The 19,308-nt window shown below is 43.2% G+C and overlaps 1 protein-coding gene across 3 annotated transcripts in view; it reads right to left on the bottom strand.

Moving 5' to 3' along the window:
- The window catches only part of NRG1 (neuregulin 1), a 528,537-nt gene extending 510,133 nt beyond the window's left edge, over positions 1-18,404 (bottom strand). The window contains exon 1 of one of the 3 annotated variants that reach the window (XM_081894106.1): positions 18,139-18,404. In XM_081894106.1, coding sequence (XP_081750232.1) covers positions 18,139-18,295 — 157 coding nt within the window. In that variant the 5' untranslated portion in view covers positions 18,296-18,404. The remainder of the gene's footprint in view (positions 1-18,138) is intronic. The other 2 variants (XM_081894116.1, XM_081894122.1) reach the window with 2 other exon arrangements.
- Positions 18,405-19,308: the final 904 nt, after the last annotated feature.

Below are 19,308 nucleotides of genomic sequence, written 5' to 3'. Positions count from 1 at the left end.
TCAGACGGGTGAGCGACTTTCGACAATTTCCCCTAAAAATAGCTCAACAACTCTGGGCAGTCTCCACCCATTTTCTTAATTTTGAGTCCCCCCAAAAAGAGGGCCGTCTTATACACGAGGGTATGTTATACACAGAAAAATACGGTAAATAATTAAAATCTCATTCTCATGGTTTGGCTACCAAAGCATCTTCAATACTTTTATACAGAAAATAAATTTGGACATCAAAATCCATTTATGTCCCACAGATAATCAGCACTACTTGGTGTCACATGTATCAAAATCCCTTGGATTGCTTTTACATTTTTAAATACATACATACATACATACATACCAGGTTTGCCTAGAGGTCTTTGTTTTTGTTTTGTTTTTTAAAAAACCTCCTTTTTGGATCTAGTATGCCTGAGCAAAAAACAACAAAAACAGGCTGGCTCTTTTGATAAGATTTAGGTGCCCTTAAATATGACAACCAGGGGTAAGCCCTTTTTAAAGTGTGCATCTATCAGTGTAATATCAAATACCTAATCTTTAGTGGGTAAGCTCTTTTCTTTGTGAGAAGGCACCACTCTTCGTATTTAATCATTCTTTTGGAAAATATCAATCAGTTTGAGAGAGCCTCGTCTGTCAGCTCCACTGATTCACTAACTTTGTCAAAGCCATTCTGTGCCACTGCAAAAATACTCCCTCTCTGACCTGGCTTTGTTGCATGTGTCTTTTATTGGAGCTATTATAAAAGAGCAGCTCAGACAAAAGATTTCCCTGCCTCACTGGAGGAAAGTGATCGTGGCAAGTAAGCGATGACTTTCACCAATTTTGAAAGCTATTCTATTTACTGTCTTTCCAAAGAAGAGTTTATATGTATTACTATACCATCTTCTGAATATTTTTCAAATATAATGTTTACAACATTTTCTTCATAAAAGCCCCAGTGGATTCATTCACATGGCCCTTTGGAGAGTGTCCTAGTGGGCATCTTGATGTTTTGCCCATGGAGAGGGCTGTCCATTGTCAGAAATTCTTCCTAGATAGCAGCAGAGTTTTCTGCCACCACAACCAGTGAGGTCAAGGAGAGGGTGGCTTGGATATCCTGATTTAGAGCTTTGAATATCAAAGTGCTCTGAACTGGGTTCAGAAATAAACTGGGAAACATTATACAGTCATACCTCATGTTACGTTTGCTTCAGGTTGCATGTTTTAAGGTTGCATCCCGCAGCGACCCGGAAGTACCGGAAAGGGTTACTTCCGGGTTTCGCCGCTTGTGCATGCACAGATGCGCAAAATGACGTCACACACATGCGCAGAAGCAGCATATCGTGACCCGCACGTGCACAGACATGGTTTGCGGTCCTTTCAGGTTGCGAACGGGGCTCCAGAACGGATCCCGGTCGCAACCAGAGGTAACACTGTAGTTGGGAAAGTATTGTAGTAATAAGCTGCAAATAATTGCGTCCTAGCGCTACCCTGGCAGAAGCGTTATGCACCAGTTGCATTTTCTAAGTGCTCTTCAAAGGTAGCCCCAGGTACAGCAGGTGGCCACACAGTGGCATAGCGTGGGTTGTCAGCACCCGGGGCAAGGCAAGTAATTTGCACCCCCTAACCCGTGGATTTGCGCCCCCTAACCCTAACCCCCAGATGTTGCACCCGGTGCGGCCGGCCTCCCCTGCACCCCCCACGCTACGCCACTGTGGCCACAGTGTAGTCTGGCTATAACCTGAGAACGTGTGACAGTGGCCAGAAATCCAGTGCTGGTACACCTACCAAAATTATGTAAAAGCACCTTTCCTAGGCTGGCACTTCTCATCTGGATATCCAAGAGCAAAGCTGGGCTCAAGAGAATTCCCATGCTCTGAACCTCACTCAACCCTTCAGAGTTAGTGCCAACTCATCTAAAACAGGGTAAATACCCTTCCCCACGTTATGGTTCTTACTGTCCAAAAGCATCTCTGCCTTGTATGAGAGTTAATGTGTTAACCATATTTTTAAGAGCCTAGGTTAGTGGCGGAGCGTATCTAAATATAGCCCAGGTTGGGCATCATCATCATCATCAACATTTTAAATTTGTATAGTGTCTTTTTATCTTACAATACTCAAGGCAGTTTACAAGCTGAAGAAACAAAAAATGTACATCTTATAACAATCTAATGCAATACAAAAATGTGATAATAAAACATAACTTTAAAATAGGCAGCCTACATCAAAAAAGTAACATTCAACAATCATTAGAATAGTATAAAATAATAACATCAACATTTAAAAGTTAAACAGAAATCCACTCAACAGTTACAATAAATAATATCTAAACTATAATCAATAAAACAACAGCAAGCCACAGTACATAAAACAATACAATACAAATTGAGAAGCAGAGACTAGAGGGTGGAGCAAGGCAGGTGGAAGGCGGCCTTGCCTGATGGAGTCTCTCCCCTCACAGCTCTTCCTCCAGGACCAGCTCCCTTATGAGGACTCCTAGGGTCAGAGGGTGGGGCAGGGCAGATAGAAAGAGGCCTTGCCTGATGGAGTCTTTCCCCTCACAATTCTGGGGCACAGAGGGTCATGTGGCCAGCATGACTAAGCCACTTCTGGCGAACCAGAGCAGCGCACAGAAACACGGTTTACCTTCCTGCCAAAGCGGTACCTATTTATCCACTTGCACTTTGACGTGCTTTCGAACTGCTAGGTTGGCAGGAGCAGGGACCGAGCAATGGGAGCTCACCCCGTCGCGGGGATTCAAACAGCCGACCTGCTGATCGGCAAGGCCTAGGCTCTGTGGTTTAACCCGCAGCGCCACCCGCATCCCTTCAAGAACTGGTATTTTGCCCATTATCTTGTTTACTAACCCAACTGTAAGTATTAAACGAACGAAGAGAAGAAACTTGCAGCTTTCTTTTTTATTATTTTTAATTTTGAAGCATGGGAGCCTCTCGCAACTCTCACAGGCGACAACCCAAAGGGAGGGTTGTAAGAGCAGCAAGGGGAGGGGACACACACGCACAGCCGGCCTCCCATCGCAACGGTGTGTGTGTGTGTTCCTGAACACATAAGCTATAGCTCATTCTCTGCAGATGTGGACTCTTTGCTCAGACCGACGGAGGGGAATCTGGAGGAGAGAGCGACACTTGTGCAAAACACACACACACACATCCCCAAGGAAGGACATTTCTCACACCCAAAGTGATGGGGACACGGGAGTTGTGCAGTCAAGCCCCCCCCCTTGCCCCAGAGAGAGAAGAGCGGGCGAGGGGAGGGCCTCCCCTCGCCCGAAACTTGCAGCTAATATTTGCAGCAGTAAATATGTGCATATTAATATCTATATGCCTTTTGAAATATTTACATTAGATGTTGATTGTATAACTACATATTTATTGAATAGTAAAATAAAAAGGGGAAAGGAACACCTAAGTGGAAATAGTAAAAATAAATTAAAAAATCTATTTGGGGTGTCTGATATTTTAAGTTCCCAAATGGGATTTTTACAGCTGAAGAATAAAGGGAGACACCAAGAGTGTTAACTGAGCCTTCCATAGTTCTGAAAAAGCGGGGCAGTGTTCCCAGAGAGAGCTTAAAATCACAACCTTCCTTCCTAAAGGAGTAGGTAATTTGATCAAATTGGCATTGAACTGACTGTTTGAAGACACTCAAACTCAGAACTCAAGGCATAAATGTGCTAAGAGGAAGGCATGCCTGGCAAATCCACACCGTGATCAACTCCTGCCCAGGAACCAATGTCCCCACTGTGGAAGGGTGTGGGGGTCCAGAATTGGCCTCCACAGTCACTTACGGACTCATTGTTAAAACCATGTTTATGGAAGACAATCTTACTCAGCTACGAGTGATTGCAAAAGAAGAAAGAGTTCTAAAAAAACAGGGCAGTGCTCCCACAGAGAGCTTAAAATCACAACCTTCCTTCCTACAGGAGTAGGTAATTTGATCAAATTGGCATTGAACTACTCTGTTTCTAGTGGGCTTTGCAAATTAACGTCCAGCTTAGCTAATATAATCCTTTTTGTGTGCTGCTTTATCTTCGGGGTGGGCAACATATGCCTGCACACAGTATGTGGCACCCAAGACGTGTTTGTGTAGCCTGCAGGCTTTTGAAAGGAAAGAAATATTGAGAACGCCACTTTTCAATCCTTTTAAAAAACTCTTCTGTGATCCTCATAGTTGCTGAAATAAGATGGAAAACATTGATGGAAGTAAAATGAACAATTCAGGAACAAGAAGAAGCACAGTGCACTACATAAACTCCAAATTTCATAGTTGAAAATGTCGCAAAATAATGATCGACCTTTCAAGTTCTCCAGAACTCTCTATCGGGGGGGATTAGGGGGATGTGGGACTCTTTCCTCATAAAAGTACAAAAAATAATAATAATAAGTTGTACGTTGTAGCCTTGTGATCTGCATTTAAACTCTTTCAAAATGGGGGTGACAGATCTTACTAGTTTCTGCTATGTACAGCAGGCATTAGGTCTGGCATCCCCAACCTGTGGCCCGTCAAATGTTTTGGACTACAGTTCCCATCATCCCTGACCGCTGGTCCTGTTAGCTAGGGATCATGGGAGTTGTAGGCCAAAACATCTGGAGGGTTGCAGGTTGGGGGTGCCTGCATTAGGGTTATATGTAGAATTTAGGAATAAAGAGGCTGTGGATGATCCCTTTAAAAAAACAACAACAACTTAAAGGCCAGCTGTTACCCAGTTCTCTCACACACCTTGATCAAAACATACTGGTTCCTGATTAGGTAGAGTTAAAGTTTTATTTCATTACTCCTAAAAACACTTCCTGTAACATGAGTCTGAAACCAGCTCTTTCCATGGGTAGGTGGGTGGGTGGGGGAAACAAACTGCAACTCAATTAACAGGATTTACCCTCAAGAGAAACCAGGTTATAATCAGCAAGCCTGATCATAAAAAAATGAAGACCACTTCATACTTGCTGTTATGCACATGGCTGGCTAACAAAAACAACAACAACAACAACAACAACAAAAACCAAAAAACCCCCACCTTTATACAGTTTGAAAAGATAACTTAGAATTTGTGTAGTCAGTGCTTTCTTTCTGGGGGTACTCAAGGGAATGCAGTAACAGCACTTTTTTTCTTGAAGAAAAGCAATGGTTAAAAGTATGGCACTTACTGTAACAAGCTCATTGGTTTGGTGCACTACTGTTAATGTGAGCAAGCAGTGTTTCGGTGCTAGAGCCTGGCTTGTATCCTGGCAGTGCAGCAAAAGAGGAACGTACTAATAACTTGATATGAATCTTTTATGAAAAACTTTTCAGCAGTGTGCAGCCCGGACACTGAGGTCCAGTGCCGAGGGCCTTCTGGCGGTTCCCTCATTATGAGAAGTGAGGTTACAGGGAACCAGGCAGAAGGCCTTCTCAGTAGTGGCACCCGTCCTGTGGAATGCCCTCCCATCAGATGTCAAGGAAATAAATAACTACACAACTTTTAGAAGACATCTGAAGGCAGCCCTGTTTAGGGAAGTTTTTAATGTCTGATGTTTTATCATGTTTTTAATATTCTGTTGGGAGCCGCCTAGAGTGGCTGTGGAAACCCAACCAGATGGGTGGGGTATAAATAATGTTGTTGTTGTTGTTGTTGTTAGTGTGCTGTGTGTCAGGGCTCGCAGCAAAGAAGGGGGTACAAGGGGTACATATGGTGCAGGCCCCGAGTCAGCACAGCAATCAGGCTCCCAGCATTCATTTCAGTCTCCACATCTATGCAGAGGTTCCCTTGGCAAGCGGAATGTCCCCTTTATAAGTGGAAGAACTCTCCCTAACTTAGTGCAATATCCTTGCATGAGAAAAGAGACCTGAAATCCAGCAATATGCACCTGTTGGCACAAGCGCCGACTGATTTCTTGCACAATGTCTGCAAGAACAGGAAACCACACCGCATCTCAAGATGTAGGCTTGGTGCCAAGTCCATGTTGTGAAAAGTATTCTACGAGCTCTTATGCAACCATTTGCACAACAATGCTGCTGCCAGAATTTCCTTTACTGTTATTTCTAGCCCAAACCCGTGACATATTTCAGTAAAATATAAACAAATAAAATTAATTAAAGCCAAATTTAAAATGACATACAATATGAAAAAAACAAACAAACCAGTTGATTCAGTCGTGGTTTATTACAACTGGAAACATATATTCTTATTTAAAACCAGCTTGTGGTGGTTATGAAAGTTATAAAAGAAATCTTAACTACTTCATTGCATGAAGACAAGGAAAGTTGGTATGTACACCCACAACACAATTCTACCATTCAATTTCAGACCCTAGGTCAGGAATGGAGAACCTTGTGACCTTCCTGATGTTGCTGGACTCCGACTCCCATCAGCCCTAGCCAGAATGACCTATGGTCAGGAGTGATGGGAACTGCAGATCACCAACATTTGGAGGGTCACTTAGGCTCCCAACCCTGACTTAGCTCAACTCCCATTCACTGTGAAACATGTAAGCAACTCAGGAAACAACTCCATAACATGATAACTTAAACAAAGCCTTTCACATGTGTTTTACTTTTATTAATTTTTATTGCAGGGTGTTTATAATATCATACCGTCCAACATTTCTCCAATGAAAGAAGTGCCCTGTTTAACAACAACAACAACATTAATACTTTTAATACTTTTATTATTTATACCCCGCCCATCTGACTGGGTTACCCCAGCCACTCTAGACGGCTTCCAACAAATATAAAAACATAATAAAACATTAAACATTTAAAAAGTCCCCTATACAGAGCTGCCTTCAGATGTCTTCCAAAGGTTGTATAGTTACTTATCTCCTTGCCTCGGGGATTGCATAACTCCAAAACCTCCAACATTTATCTGATGGAAATAGGGATGTCCTAAGGAAAAGAGGGACATTCTGGGATCAAATCAGAAACCACGACAGCTTCTGTAAATCCGGGGCTGTCCCTGGAAAATAGAGACACTTGGACGGTCTGTTACATGCCACTTTTCTAGACAAATTGCATCCAAAGTGACCTACAGCAATAAAAAAACAACAAACCAACCAGTTGATTCATTCGTGGTTTCTTACAACTGGAAAACCAGCTTGTGGTGGTTATGAAAGTTATAAAAGAAATATTAACTACTTCATTGCATGAAGTCAGTTTTAAACAATACACAGCTCTTACTGAAAACTCATTTATGCTGGTTGCTTTCTCAAGGTCAAGATCTTAAATTAGCTCTAACGCTTTCCCTTATCCAGTTGGCAGTTATCTAGATCCTGTACATTTTCTCTTACGGGTCTCTAAGCTTTGAATACAGTAGCATTAACTGTTCTAACAGCAGCTTCTAATGAGGCAGTTTAGCACACTGCTAAATAATAAACCAGGAAGAGGGGACAAGGAAAAAGATGGTTAGCAATCATGTTAACAACATAGCATCACAAGAGGACAGTGGCGTAGTGTGGGGGGTGCAGGGGGGCCGGCCGCACCAGGCGCAACATCTGGGGGTTAGGGTTAGGGGCGCAAATCCACGGGTTAGGGGGCGCAAATTACTTGCCTTGCCCCGGGTGCTGACAACCCACGCTACGCCACTGCAAGAGGATGGAGTGTGTGGAGGTAGCTATTAAAGACATTTGCTGTGTCTCTATTCTTCAGTTCTGAGGCTCTCCTTCAACGCAAGGAGAGGTGCAGTTGCTTACACAGATAGCCATTAAAAACAAAAACAACACAACCACTAGAGAGCATCCTGACTGCTATTAACTGGGTTATAAGAAAAATCAATATTTGTCTCAACGTAATAAAAAAGTTTAAATGTATATAGAACTACCAGTGTATGAAAACTCACAATGAGGCACATTTACAGCAGTCGGCATGTGTATGGCCAGCATTTAAAAACATCATAGGAATTAAATGATTTAAGTTATGTGGTAACTTTGAAAAGCCTAATTGATTTACAACAACAACCAAAGTATCAGTAGCTGCACAAAGACATGAACCCCCACTTTAGTAGAGAAACTTGAGAATCTGCAAGTAAAATTATGCTAGAACATAGAAATTGAGGCGAGGAGGAGTACAAGCTTCCTTTTCTCATTGCCACCATAATTTCTGAGGGAGAGTGCTATTTTAAATATTGTTAAAGATTATTTTTGTAACTACATATTTCGCCTACTGCTAATGTTTAAAAGAGGCCAGTCTATGGCAGTATCTAGGTAGCATCTTACTGAGTGGATGATTTTTAGAAAGTGTTTTAGGAACCAGCATATGTTCAAAGGGTTGTGGTGCCACGGGTACATGGTTGCACATGTGATGGGGCCGCCCCCAAATGAGAAAAGTTTGGATGGAAATTTCACGTGTAATAGGCATAATTTATATGTACTTGTTACCAGATGCTTGAGGCCTGTTACTAATGGGCTACATTCTTGATAATATCAGTTATGAAGATCATGATTTGATTCAATGAGTGATTGTGTCAGAAAATATTTGTACCGCTGATTATGAAATATACCAAGAGTTATGGAGTTGGTTGATTAAACTATGGGATATAGCAATAATGCAAAAAATAACAAGTTATTTAAAGCTAAAGAATAATAACTACCAGAGGGTTATATTTTCAGCTAAGTGATATTCATTTATCATGTTTTAAATAATATGGGCAGATATACAGCTTGGAAAATATGGCTGCAGGAGAAGAAAAATATTTCAGTTTGGGGCAATGACATGTTCCCCCCCCCCAGATTTTTCCAGTTCCATCTTTGCTTTTATTTTTGTATTATGCATTTTATACTGAAAAACGTAAAGCGGGGACAGTTCTCCTTTGTAACACTAACTGAATGTGTCCATTCCTACCATGTCTTTGTTTCAGTTCACTGTGATAGGAAATGAACATTAGAAGAACCTGCTATATCAGGCCAATGCTCTCTCTAATCCAACATCCTGTATTCACAGGGACCAACGAGATACCTGTAGGAACACACCAAGCAGGACTCAAGCACAACAGCACTTTGCCCAACCCAACTTGTGATTCCTAGCAACTCGTATTCAAAGGCATAATGCCTGTGACAGTTGAGATAGAACATCTATTGTTTAGTTTTCTCAAAGGTCACTTGGGGAGGATTTTAATCATTGCAAGACATGTCTGCTTTTTTTTCCTATACAGGTGACTGTTGCATGTTTCTTTAAATAAGCTTTGGAATCTTTGCAATAACCTGAGTGGGTCTTTCACTCTTGATGACAAAACATTCTGTTTCAAACATTTTGTCAATTATCAGAACAATAATCTCACCATTTATCAGGATAAAACACAGCGGCTCTCTAAATTTACTAAATAAAATAAATACAACTGCATAGTCAAGGGTGAACTTTAAATATTGATGCAACTTGCTCCAAGAGATAAATTAAACATATAAGAAGTGAATCTTAATATATTGTTCCTCGTTAAGAAGCGTTTGTTCTACACATTCTGTAGTACAATTCATTTTAGGTGTTTTAAGATAGTCACTCATGTTGTCTATGACTCACATTTTTTGTTGCAGATAAAATAATCATGGCACATTGTAATTTAGATTCTCATTGCTTTTCTAAAGATAATCTTGGCACAAGGAGAAATATAGTACTGCAGTTCCGGAACATTACACAATAAAATATGACTTATATGTGGCTATAGACATAGAATAAACACTCGGAATCTCAAGATAGATAATTGCACCCATTATCAGAAAGCCTTAAAGGTATATTTTCAATCAAAACTAAATTAAACAATTGTGCAAACAATGGCTTTGAGTTTCCACACTATTCTAAAATCTCTCTCTTTAATCCTTATTCCTTTCTTCCCAGTAAAGAAAAAGAAATCTGTTTTCATATTTATAATTACTAGTGATAATATGAATGTAGCAGATGGCAGCTTAACTGATTAGCATTGTTTGATTCGTAAGTGGACAAAGTAACTTGCAAAACGTTTTCTGGCTTAAGAACCCTATTAGAATTGTTCCTTAAGACCACAAAAACTCCCTTGACGTATCTCTGCAACCACTGCACATATGAAACAACATTCAGCTGGTTTTATTCAGAAAACTAGGTCTACTGAAATCAGTGAGCTTATTTCAGAGGTAGAGACACAAGTAGTCTGCACTACAGTCATGTAATCCACTCACTTAATCAGCAGTAGGATTTACATTCTTTAAAAAGTGTCTGTACAACGTACTGACAAGCAGTGTGCACTGCAATCTGACATTTCTGTTACCTAGGGTACATCCATATGGTGCTTATTTCAGGGATCAGATGTACTCAAGCAGCATTATGAGACCCACACAGTGCAGAAATGAAAAAGGAGGCAGAACACCGCAGCAGTATCTGCTCTTGGACTGGAGACTCTGTAGGATCCCAGCACATTTAAATATTGAATATCAAGAAGCTAGCTAGCCTAGAAATTTCCCCCTGTCATGCTCATTTTCTATTCACAGGGAATACATATATTGGGGCATTCAAATATTCAGTCTCCCTCACCAATAACCTAAGCTGGTACCAAGCTTAAGAGAGATGATTTGGAGATCTGGTCCATGTGATTTCTCCATAGGATACTGTGAACATAAAAAACAATTTAAAAATAGTATCCTATTTTAATGTGGGTGATATGCGTTATGTACGTATTCCCATAATGTACTCAGTGGTTGTAAGTTTCCTTAGAGCCTCTCCCCTTTTCTTATTTTTTCTTATATTTTATTATATGTATTTTACATTTGCACTTTGTTGGAACCAATAACTCTCTCTCTCTCAAGCATCTTGACTCCAAAATGTGGGACCAACTTGGACCCTGCCGAGTCTCTTTCCTCTTGTGGGTATGGTCATGTCCTAGATGAAATAAAATGCACCTCTCTTTTTTGGGTAGACTTCTCACTGCACCCACTTTTGAGCATACATAGCCACCATATGATGTACCCCTGTTTGTTTATGTTTAATATGGAAGCAATATTTAACTAAAACAGCCCATATTGCCCACTGAATTACATAACTTTTAGTTGACTACTCCTCTACCATTTAACTGATGAACTGATGATCGATTACATTTAAATGAATGTACAAAAGTGGCAATATAGGCACCCATTTTGAGGTAATGAAGGTACTTGAAAATTATTTAGAATTGAATGAGCTGCAGCTACCAGCCATTCTTAGAAAGAAAAGTGATCTGTTAATATTGTCTTTTTCATTTTGTTACAGCTGGGGTTGGGAACTTTTTCAGCCTTAGAGCTACACACATTTCCTCACAGGGAACGTTTGGGGCATCATATTCCAGTGGTAAGTGGGGCCTGAGGCAAAAAATGGGTGTGGCTTCGTACAATAGGCTACATTTCAGTCACACAAGTCAGAGACTTCTACAGCTGTTGACCCACCAGCACCTCCCCAACCTTCTTCACCCAAGCATGCAGGAGGCGTTATCACAATTAAATGTCACAATTACTGTAGAGGTAAAGAAGGGTGCTGTGCAGGGCTGGTAAGGCATGTGACCTGGTGAAAGTCCTAAGGTTTAGACAGAGAGGCCTAGAGGGATGCATTCAGACTCTAGACCTGAGGGTTTTTATTTTATTTTATTCATTTATTAAAGAAGAAGAGGAGTTTGGATTTGGTATCCTGCTTTATCACTACCCGAAGGAGTCTCAAAGCAGCTAACATTCTCCTTTCCCTTCCTCCCCCACAACAAACACTCTGTGAGGTGAGTGAGGCTGAGAGATTTCAAAGAAGTGTCACTAGCCCAAGGTCACCCAGCAGCTGCATGTGGAGGATCCCCGCGACGGGGTGAGTTCCCATTGCTCAGTCCCTGCTCCTGCCAACCTAGCCAAACTTGCTGGCTTGGAGACAGTGATTGGATTTTTTCAAATGAATATGCACACCTCAGGCAAGGATGCTTCTCTCAATTTCCTTATCTATCTTCTGTAACTCCAGGCTCAAAATCTGTTACTGGCACATTTATTTATTTATGGGGGTGGTGGTGGGATGGGGTGCTTTCCAAATGAATGTGATGGGAGATAACTTCTGAAATGTTAAAGATCTTTAAAGAGTTCCTTTAAAAAAACCTCTCGTGGATAACTATTGCATTTGCATGGAGCTTGTTCCAGCCGATCAGAAGGTCAACAGTTCGAATCCCCGTAACGGGGTGAGCTCCTGTTGCTCGGTCCCAGCTCCTGCCAACCTAGCAGTCCAAAACCACATCAAAGTGCAAGTAGATAAATAGGTACCACCCCGGTAGGAAAGTAAACAGCATTTCCGTGTGCTGCTCTGGTTTCGCCAGAAGCGGCTTAGTTATGCTGGCCACATGACCCGGAAAAACTGTCTGTGGACAAACGTCGGCTTCCTCAGCTAGTAAGCGAGATGAGTGCCGCAACCCCAGAGTCGTTTGCAACTGGACTTAACTGTCAGGGGTCCTTTACCTTTTTATACATATTTACCTAGGAAAGAAGCCCACTGAATTCCTTGGGACTTGCTTCAGAGTAGACATGCCTAAGCTTGCACTGATTTAGGGACAATGATATTTACAATATGCTCTTTTGAGACTTGTTTTGTTTTGTAAAAAAGAAAACAAGTTTGTTAACCTCAAACCTCCTGAGAATCGCATAACTCCTGTGTCTAGGAAGGTATGTATGTCACTTCCATTAGTACTGAGTCTGTCTAACCTAGTATATAGAGATGAAAATATACTCCCCAGAGTGGGTAAATAAGGAAGTGGACTATTTTTCAGACAGCTTTTCAAATACATTTAAAATTGATTGTACTTAAGGTTTCCCCAAGTGACTATATTTCAAGTTTTACTCTGTTAGATGAGACAGGATTGGGGGGGGGCACCCAAATAACTGTCTTGATAGATACTGAATCTGAAAGAATGTAAGAAGTTAAGTAAGTAATGAAGGCCCTCCTTTATGTGGCTTTTAGCAGACTCAATGCACACATTTAAACATAATACTGATGCACATGCAGGCTATCTTGGCTATTGGCTAAGTCTGCTTCTGCACTCTTATATGTAAAACAGGCAGTAAAGTTATTGCTATTCTTAAAGCTTACCACTTAATACAGCTTTATAAGAAATCTCTTTAGCTCTGGACAGAAAATCCTTTGCAGCAATATTTTATGTAAATGGAGGCACATAGTCAACATACACTGACAAGTGCAATGTTTTGCTTTTAGAAATCCCTCACAGTAGGTAAATGAAACAAGGCAACAAACTACAAGAAAGAAATAGAAAATGCAAATGACTGGATGCCTCAAAAACAGCAGATCAATAGGCACAAAGGGAATCAGTTCTCCAAATACCTGATATATATGAACACAAAGCAAGTTCACGCATGCTATTAATTAATCTTCTCCTGCAGGCCAAATCAAAACACGTAGTACAGAAAGAAGACGCCAACTTTAATTTTGGCTGGACTTAAGGCTGCTTTGCACGATTCAAGAGAGAAGTACACAGATGTTTCTTGGCTCATTTAGAGTCCAATCAAACAAACCCTGGGCCAGATGGTCCCCTGTAATCAACTGCATGGCATTCCCCTGCCCGTTTTTTCTTAAAAAGGACCCAAGTAGAAGACACTGGAATGTATGTAGGACAAAGGAACTGGAGCCATCCACAGGGACTAGGAAGCTACATTGTATGAAACAGATAATCAAGGGATATGTAAAACACCTGTGTATAGTGGTGTGCAGTAACAGCTGATCCACAAATTATGCAGACTGAAATGGTTCTACTTCTCAGCCATAACACTTCAGATTGCAGGTGAAGAAGACATGCTTCTGAATGCTTCTCCACAGACCAAACCGCGCCCACCCCCCATCTATGCTAATATATCAGAGAAAAGGGTTTGGTATTGTCTGATCCCTGGTTTATTACACAGAGTGAGCTTTTTACAGGGTGAGTCTTTTAAAAGAGGCACTGTGGAACATGTGTACTCTGTATCCACAGGGCCTCTTTTAAAGGATTCACCCTATATATCTGAACTTTCAGGAAATATCACACACACAGAGAGACATGTATAGTCTAATGTAGTACAGTCCAGAATTTTAGCACTTCGGTATTGGTTTTCTTTTAGGGTGGTAGTCAGCGTTGGCCAATAAAGCCCTAACGAACTGCTAGATGCACCTATCAAGTGATCAAGATGGGGAGGAGAATGCCCACATTTACCAGTAACTGTTGGAAGGTGGCAATGGAGACAAAGGGCACTTCTGCCAGCACAGGGTAACTACACTGATATTGATGGGCAAGCCACCCCCAAAGTTGCTATATCAGTGCGGGAAGGGAGCCAATCAACAATCTAACACTTGCACATGGCTGCAGTGCCCACAACCTGCTTTCAATGCCAAATCCTAATGATTACCAACCAGTAAAGGAAGGAATTGACACCCCCATATTGCCCCCCAGAAATGGCTGGCATTTGCCTCTAGCTTGACCAGCTGCTGCCAGTGTTAGAGAAGAATTGGAGTAAAATATGCACTGCATGGAGAATGTATGGTAGCTGGCAGCATCTCTGATATTGGAAGCATATAATTTATATAGTGTGGACTTTATGCAACTAATGAGAGAGTAAGGGAGCACACAGCTAATCATTTGTACATTATAAAACAGGCAGATAAACAGCTTCTCCTTCATTAGGCAGCTTGTGTAAGTTTTACCGCAGCATGAAAAAAGAGCTTTATCTGACTGCTTTGATCTCTGTATAATCTATAACCCATGATGTCAATAGAACATCTTATTTTGAGTAAGGAGCAATCACATCATTAAGGTTTACAGTCTTTATCTTTGAATTATGTATTACTCCTGAAATGCAAGTAACTTTGGTGATGGTTGAGATAATACCCCTTCTGTGAGATTTTACTTGAAGTCAAAAACTAGTTTTCTCCTACAATCCTGAACTGGGAAGGGGAGGGGGAGAATCCTCTATATTTAATGTATTGGGGGGGGGGGAGAAGGTTGCTATTAAAAATTACACTTATAAAGAGAAAGGATTCATTCCTTTCAGAATTAAGTAAACAACAACATAAAATTAAGAACTTGATTGATAGATGAAATAAAACATATCCATCTATAAATAAAATCTCACAAGCCTGAGACCTAGTTATCTCGATTCAGAAGTTGGCCTTTTGAGTATATGGTAATGAATGTTCTCTGTAATTAATACACCCTGACAAACCATATCAACCACTGATCATATAGTGAATCTATCCTGACAGACCTCACAGCTAAATATAGATTAAAACTCAAACAATGGTTACAGTTTCCCAATATGCAAGCAAAACATGGTTACAGTTTCCCAATGTGCAAGCAAAACATGGTTACAGTTATTCATCAGCTTTAATTTTACGTATGCTCAGCACACCAATCATTAGATGCAGTGGCCTCCACAGGCAGCACGATGGCTGTTTCTATCTTCTGTTAATTCACACATCATAATTAGTACAAGCAATAATTTACAAGCCTATTTTAAACATTGTTTCTGATTCCGAACTGCTGATCAATAGCAATCCATGGTTTATCTGTTCAGGCATCACACTAAACTGTAGTTAAACTTCCATTAGTCATGATTCAGCATGGTATTAGAACTGAACTGCTGAGTTTGAAGCCAGAGATTTTAATGCCATCTGATATTCCATTTAACACTTCTCCACCATTATTCACTAAATACTGTTATAACAGATGGTTTACCCTAGTCCTTGACTTGAAAAAAAAAAACGTTTAGGGCCTCACTGCAGTGTCTAGAGCATTTGGAGCTCACCAGGTTTGACTTTTATGGAAGTCAAAGGCTGTCAGATGCTGAGAAGTCACAGCAGCAGGGTAAATTCAGTTTATTACAGACTAAGCAAAAGGGGTGGAATCCTATCTTAAGATGAAAGGAAGCAGTAATCCTGACTCAGTAACTCCCTTAGATAGCTGGTAAATATTTTAAATACATAAACAAGCATCAATCTATGGACAGAAAGATGGGAACTGAGACAGCAATGAGACATCAGCCATTCTCTCATTAATTTTTCTGGGAATAGCTAAACTCAATATGGTTAAGGCAAAAAGCTGCTGAGAGCCCCCCCCCCCACCTCACCAAAGGGTGTTATTCACATTTTATTACTTAATCAACAGCAGGTACACACAATGAACCAACACCACAACCTACATTTTAAAATTCAAGTCCTGCAAAAAAAGGGAGAAATTGCCATCTTTATGTTTTCACATTTCAAGCTGAGAAGAAACTCAATCATGCTGTATATGTTCATTTGCATACTTCAGGTCCACAGCAGGAAAAGGGGAACAAAAACATTCCACTGTGGTTAACTCTTATACGTTAACTCGCCTTTGCATATTTCCTCATTTTCCATAGAACGCCTCAACTACTGAAGTATTCAGATTTTTAAACACGTGTGTGTGTGTGTGTGTGTGTGTGTGTGTAGCTCAACAACAACATTGTATCCTACATGTAATGGAATATATATTTCAAGCAAGCTTGCAGATCACAGGAGCCTCAAAACTGTTATGAATGAAAGTCACAGGAAAACTAGAAGCTTTATTAATGTTAACACACCTGTGAGATGTATGCCAATGTTTTGGAATAGACAAGAATAATCAAGATTCTAATACTCCCACAATTCTTCCCCTACACTTAATTCATATTATGCCAGTGTCCAGTTTGTTTGCAGCAGCCCAATCCATTGTTGTATCTAGTTTAATCACACCAGAAACCTTACTACAAAGGATTGATAAAGACACGTTCTTTCCTCACTGCACCATAAGAAAAAACAACCTGATGAAGAAAAATGTTCAGCTTTTATATCAGCCAATATGTCAGGTCCCCGCAGAGTATTTCCCTTGTTTTACAGTGACATCTATCCGCCAGTCCTGGGGAATCCCAACGTCATTCACTCAACATCAGCACCGTTTAATGTGGACAGCTCCCTTCTGCAGCCATTCTGAAGTAATTTGGCACAGGGTAGCTAGAAAATGCCGAAATGATTATGGTAACAATTACAAATTAAACAAACAGGAAAACAGAAACCAATTGAGTTGAGGTGAAAGTACACACAATGAAAAGGATCACCAAGATTCATGGATTTGGTTGGTCAGCGTTGTTCCTCAGCAGCTCTGCCTCCAACAATCATTTGCGTTCTCCCAGCCACAAAACAAAATCATCTTGAAACCCTCACGTTAACAAGAGCTGACAGACTGAATTTCAGGTGCTATAAAACAAGACAGGGCACTGCATTTGCAAACAATCCAGTTAAATCCAGTGGCTCTCATGAGTACTAACACATCTAGAAATGGGAGGGCAGAATTACGTCTAGAGGACTGTTAACATTTGGGAGCCACTGAATTTCCAGAAGCTGAGAGAGAGAGCAATTGCTTCTTTTGTTGAGGGAAATGATTTTGGAGGCACCAGAAGACTTTAAGGGTGGACACAACGTGAGCAGTTGAAAAACGGCTGGGCCCCGCCGGATTTATTTACAATACCCATATGCCAAAGGAGATCCAGGCAAGGAAGTATTCGCCACGACCAAAGAGCAACCTTTCCAGATACAACATGCAACCAAATTCTTCGTTCGTTCTGCTTCAAAAGCCTACAGCTTCATCTAAAGTTACACATCCAACAACATACCAACGTAAACAAGGGTTGGCAAGCATCACCCCACCAAGCACTTTCCTCCTTCTAAGAAAGCAAACAAACAGCCAAGGCCTTTATTCAGGTGAAGTAAAGACACCCTGCCCCGCACCAAGCAGCCTTCCAGTTCCCTCCCTCTTTCTTGATGGCCTGAAATGCAGCCTTCTCTTAGCAAACTAACTAAAAAATAAATCGGCAGGAGAGATAAAGGCTCCATTCTGTTGCAGTAATAGACCCACTCTCCACAACCCCAAACTCGTCGCCTGCTTGTTGCTGTGCGTATAAGAGAGGGAGCTTTCGCAAAGTTTCCCACCCATGGTTGGCACCCAACTTGAACGACCTGCGATCCACATCCACCTGCAAATCGCTCCAAAGAGGAAAGATCCAGAGCGGGCCACAAGTCCCACACCTCGGGGACGGAGGTGGCAAGAAAGAGGGCGAGCAGCGAAGGGAGGAGGAAGCAAGCAACCTCATCCTTCTCCCCACCTTCATCCCCCCACCTGCCCCGCAAAGGGGATGCGCAGGCAGCGCTCCTCGGGCACCCCTGGCCAGCCAGCTGACTTACCACATCCCCGGGTACACAGCGCCCTGCTGACCTCCTTCTTGAGACTCCTGCCCGTCTCCAGGGGCGGGGAAGACGCCCGGAAGAGCGGCGAAGGCGACGGCAGCAGCAGCGAAGGCGCCCCAGTGCCGTTGAGGCTGGAGGCGGCGACGGGCTCCATGAAGAAGATGTAGCGGCTCTCTTCCTTGAGGCTGCTCCCGCAGGCGGAGCCGCGCTCGGCCAGCAGCACCCACAGCAGCCCGTCCTTGCGCAGCCCGCCGCTTTTGGCCGGCCACACCTGGTGCACGCGCACCCGAGTCACCCACGAGACGGGCGGCGGGCTGGGGCTGGGCACCAGCGCGCGGGGAGCTGGCGAGGGGACGCTCCCTGAGAAGGTGGTGCTGGAAGCAGAGGCGGCGGTCGGCTGCTGCTGCTGCTGCTCCGGCAGGGTGAGGAGCGGCGGCGGCGACGGCAGCAGCAGCAGCAACCGCGACGTCGCTTCTTCCCCTCCTCCTACGTCGCCGCCGCCGCCGCCGCCTCCTCCTGGCTCCACCACGCTGTGAGCTAGCACCTTGCCCTCGATCACCACGGAGGCGCGCCGGGCCAGCCCCTGCACCCAGTCCACGCTGGGCGGCGAGGAGGGGCACGGCGGGGCCGCCCCCGCCGAGGCCGAGGCGCCCAGCAGCAGCAGGACGACGACCGGGCGCAGCAGCAGCAGCAGGCGGCGGATGCCACAGCAACAGCGGCGGGGGGCCATGGCCGGCGGGAAACGGCGAGGGCAGCCCCGAGCTCTCTTGGCGCCGGTGGCCGCCAGCGTGCCCCTCAGCCTCGAGCTTCGCCACCTGCGCGCCGCCTGGCCTGGCCGAGAGGGAGGGGGAGGGGGCCGCTGCTGCTGCCGCTGCCGCCGCTGCTGACTGAGGAGGGAGGAAGAGGAAGGCGGGAAAGCGCCTGAGGGGAGGGGGGAAGGGGCCGCTGCTCTCTAAGCCCCACGCGCCTCGCCGCCGCCGCTGCGCGCAGGTGGCGACCGTGGCCGGGGAAGTCGCTGCTTGGTATTGCCCAACTGTTAGCAGTCCTCTCTAGCCTCTGGCGCCAGGAGCTGCTCCTGCAGTGGCTGAAGCCGACTGACTGAGGAGGCAGCGAGAGGCCGGGAGGCGGCGGAGTTGCCGAGCTGCTGAAGGCGCGAGGCCACCAGCA

The sequence above is a fragment of the Podarcis melisellensis genome (genome assembly GCF_964234715.1).
Source record: "Podarcis melisellensis genome assembly, chromosome: 17".
Classification (NCBI taxonomy): domain Eukaryota; kingdom Metazoa; phylum Chordata; class Lepidosauria; order Squamata; family Lacertidae; genus Podarcis; species Podarcis melisellensis.
Note: the sequence above shows the minus strand (reverse complement) of the source record. Positions and strands in the feature narration are given on the sequence as shown.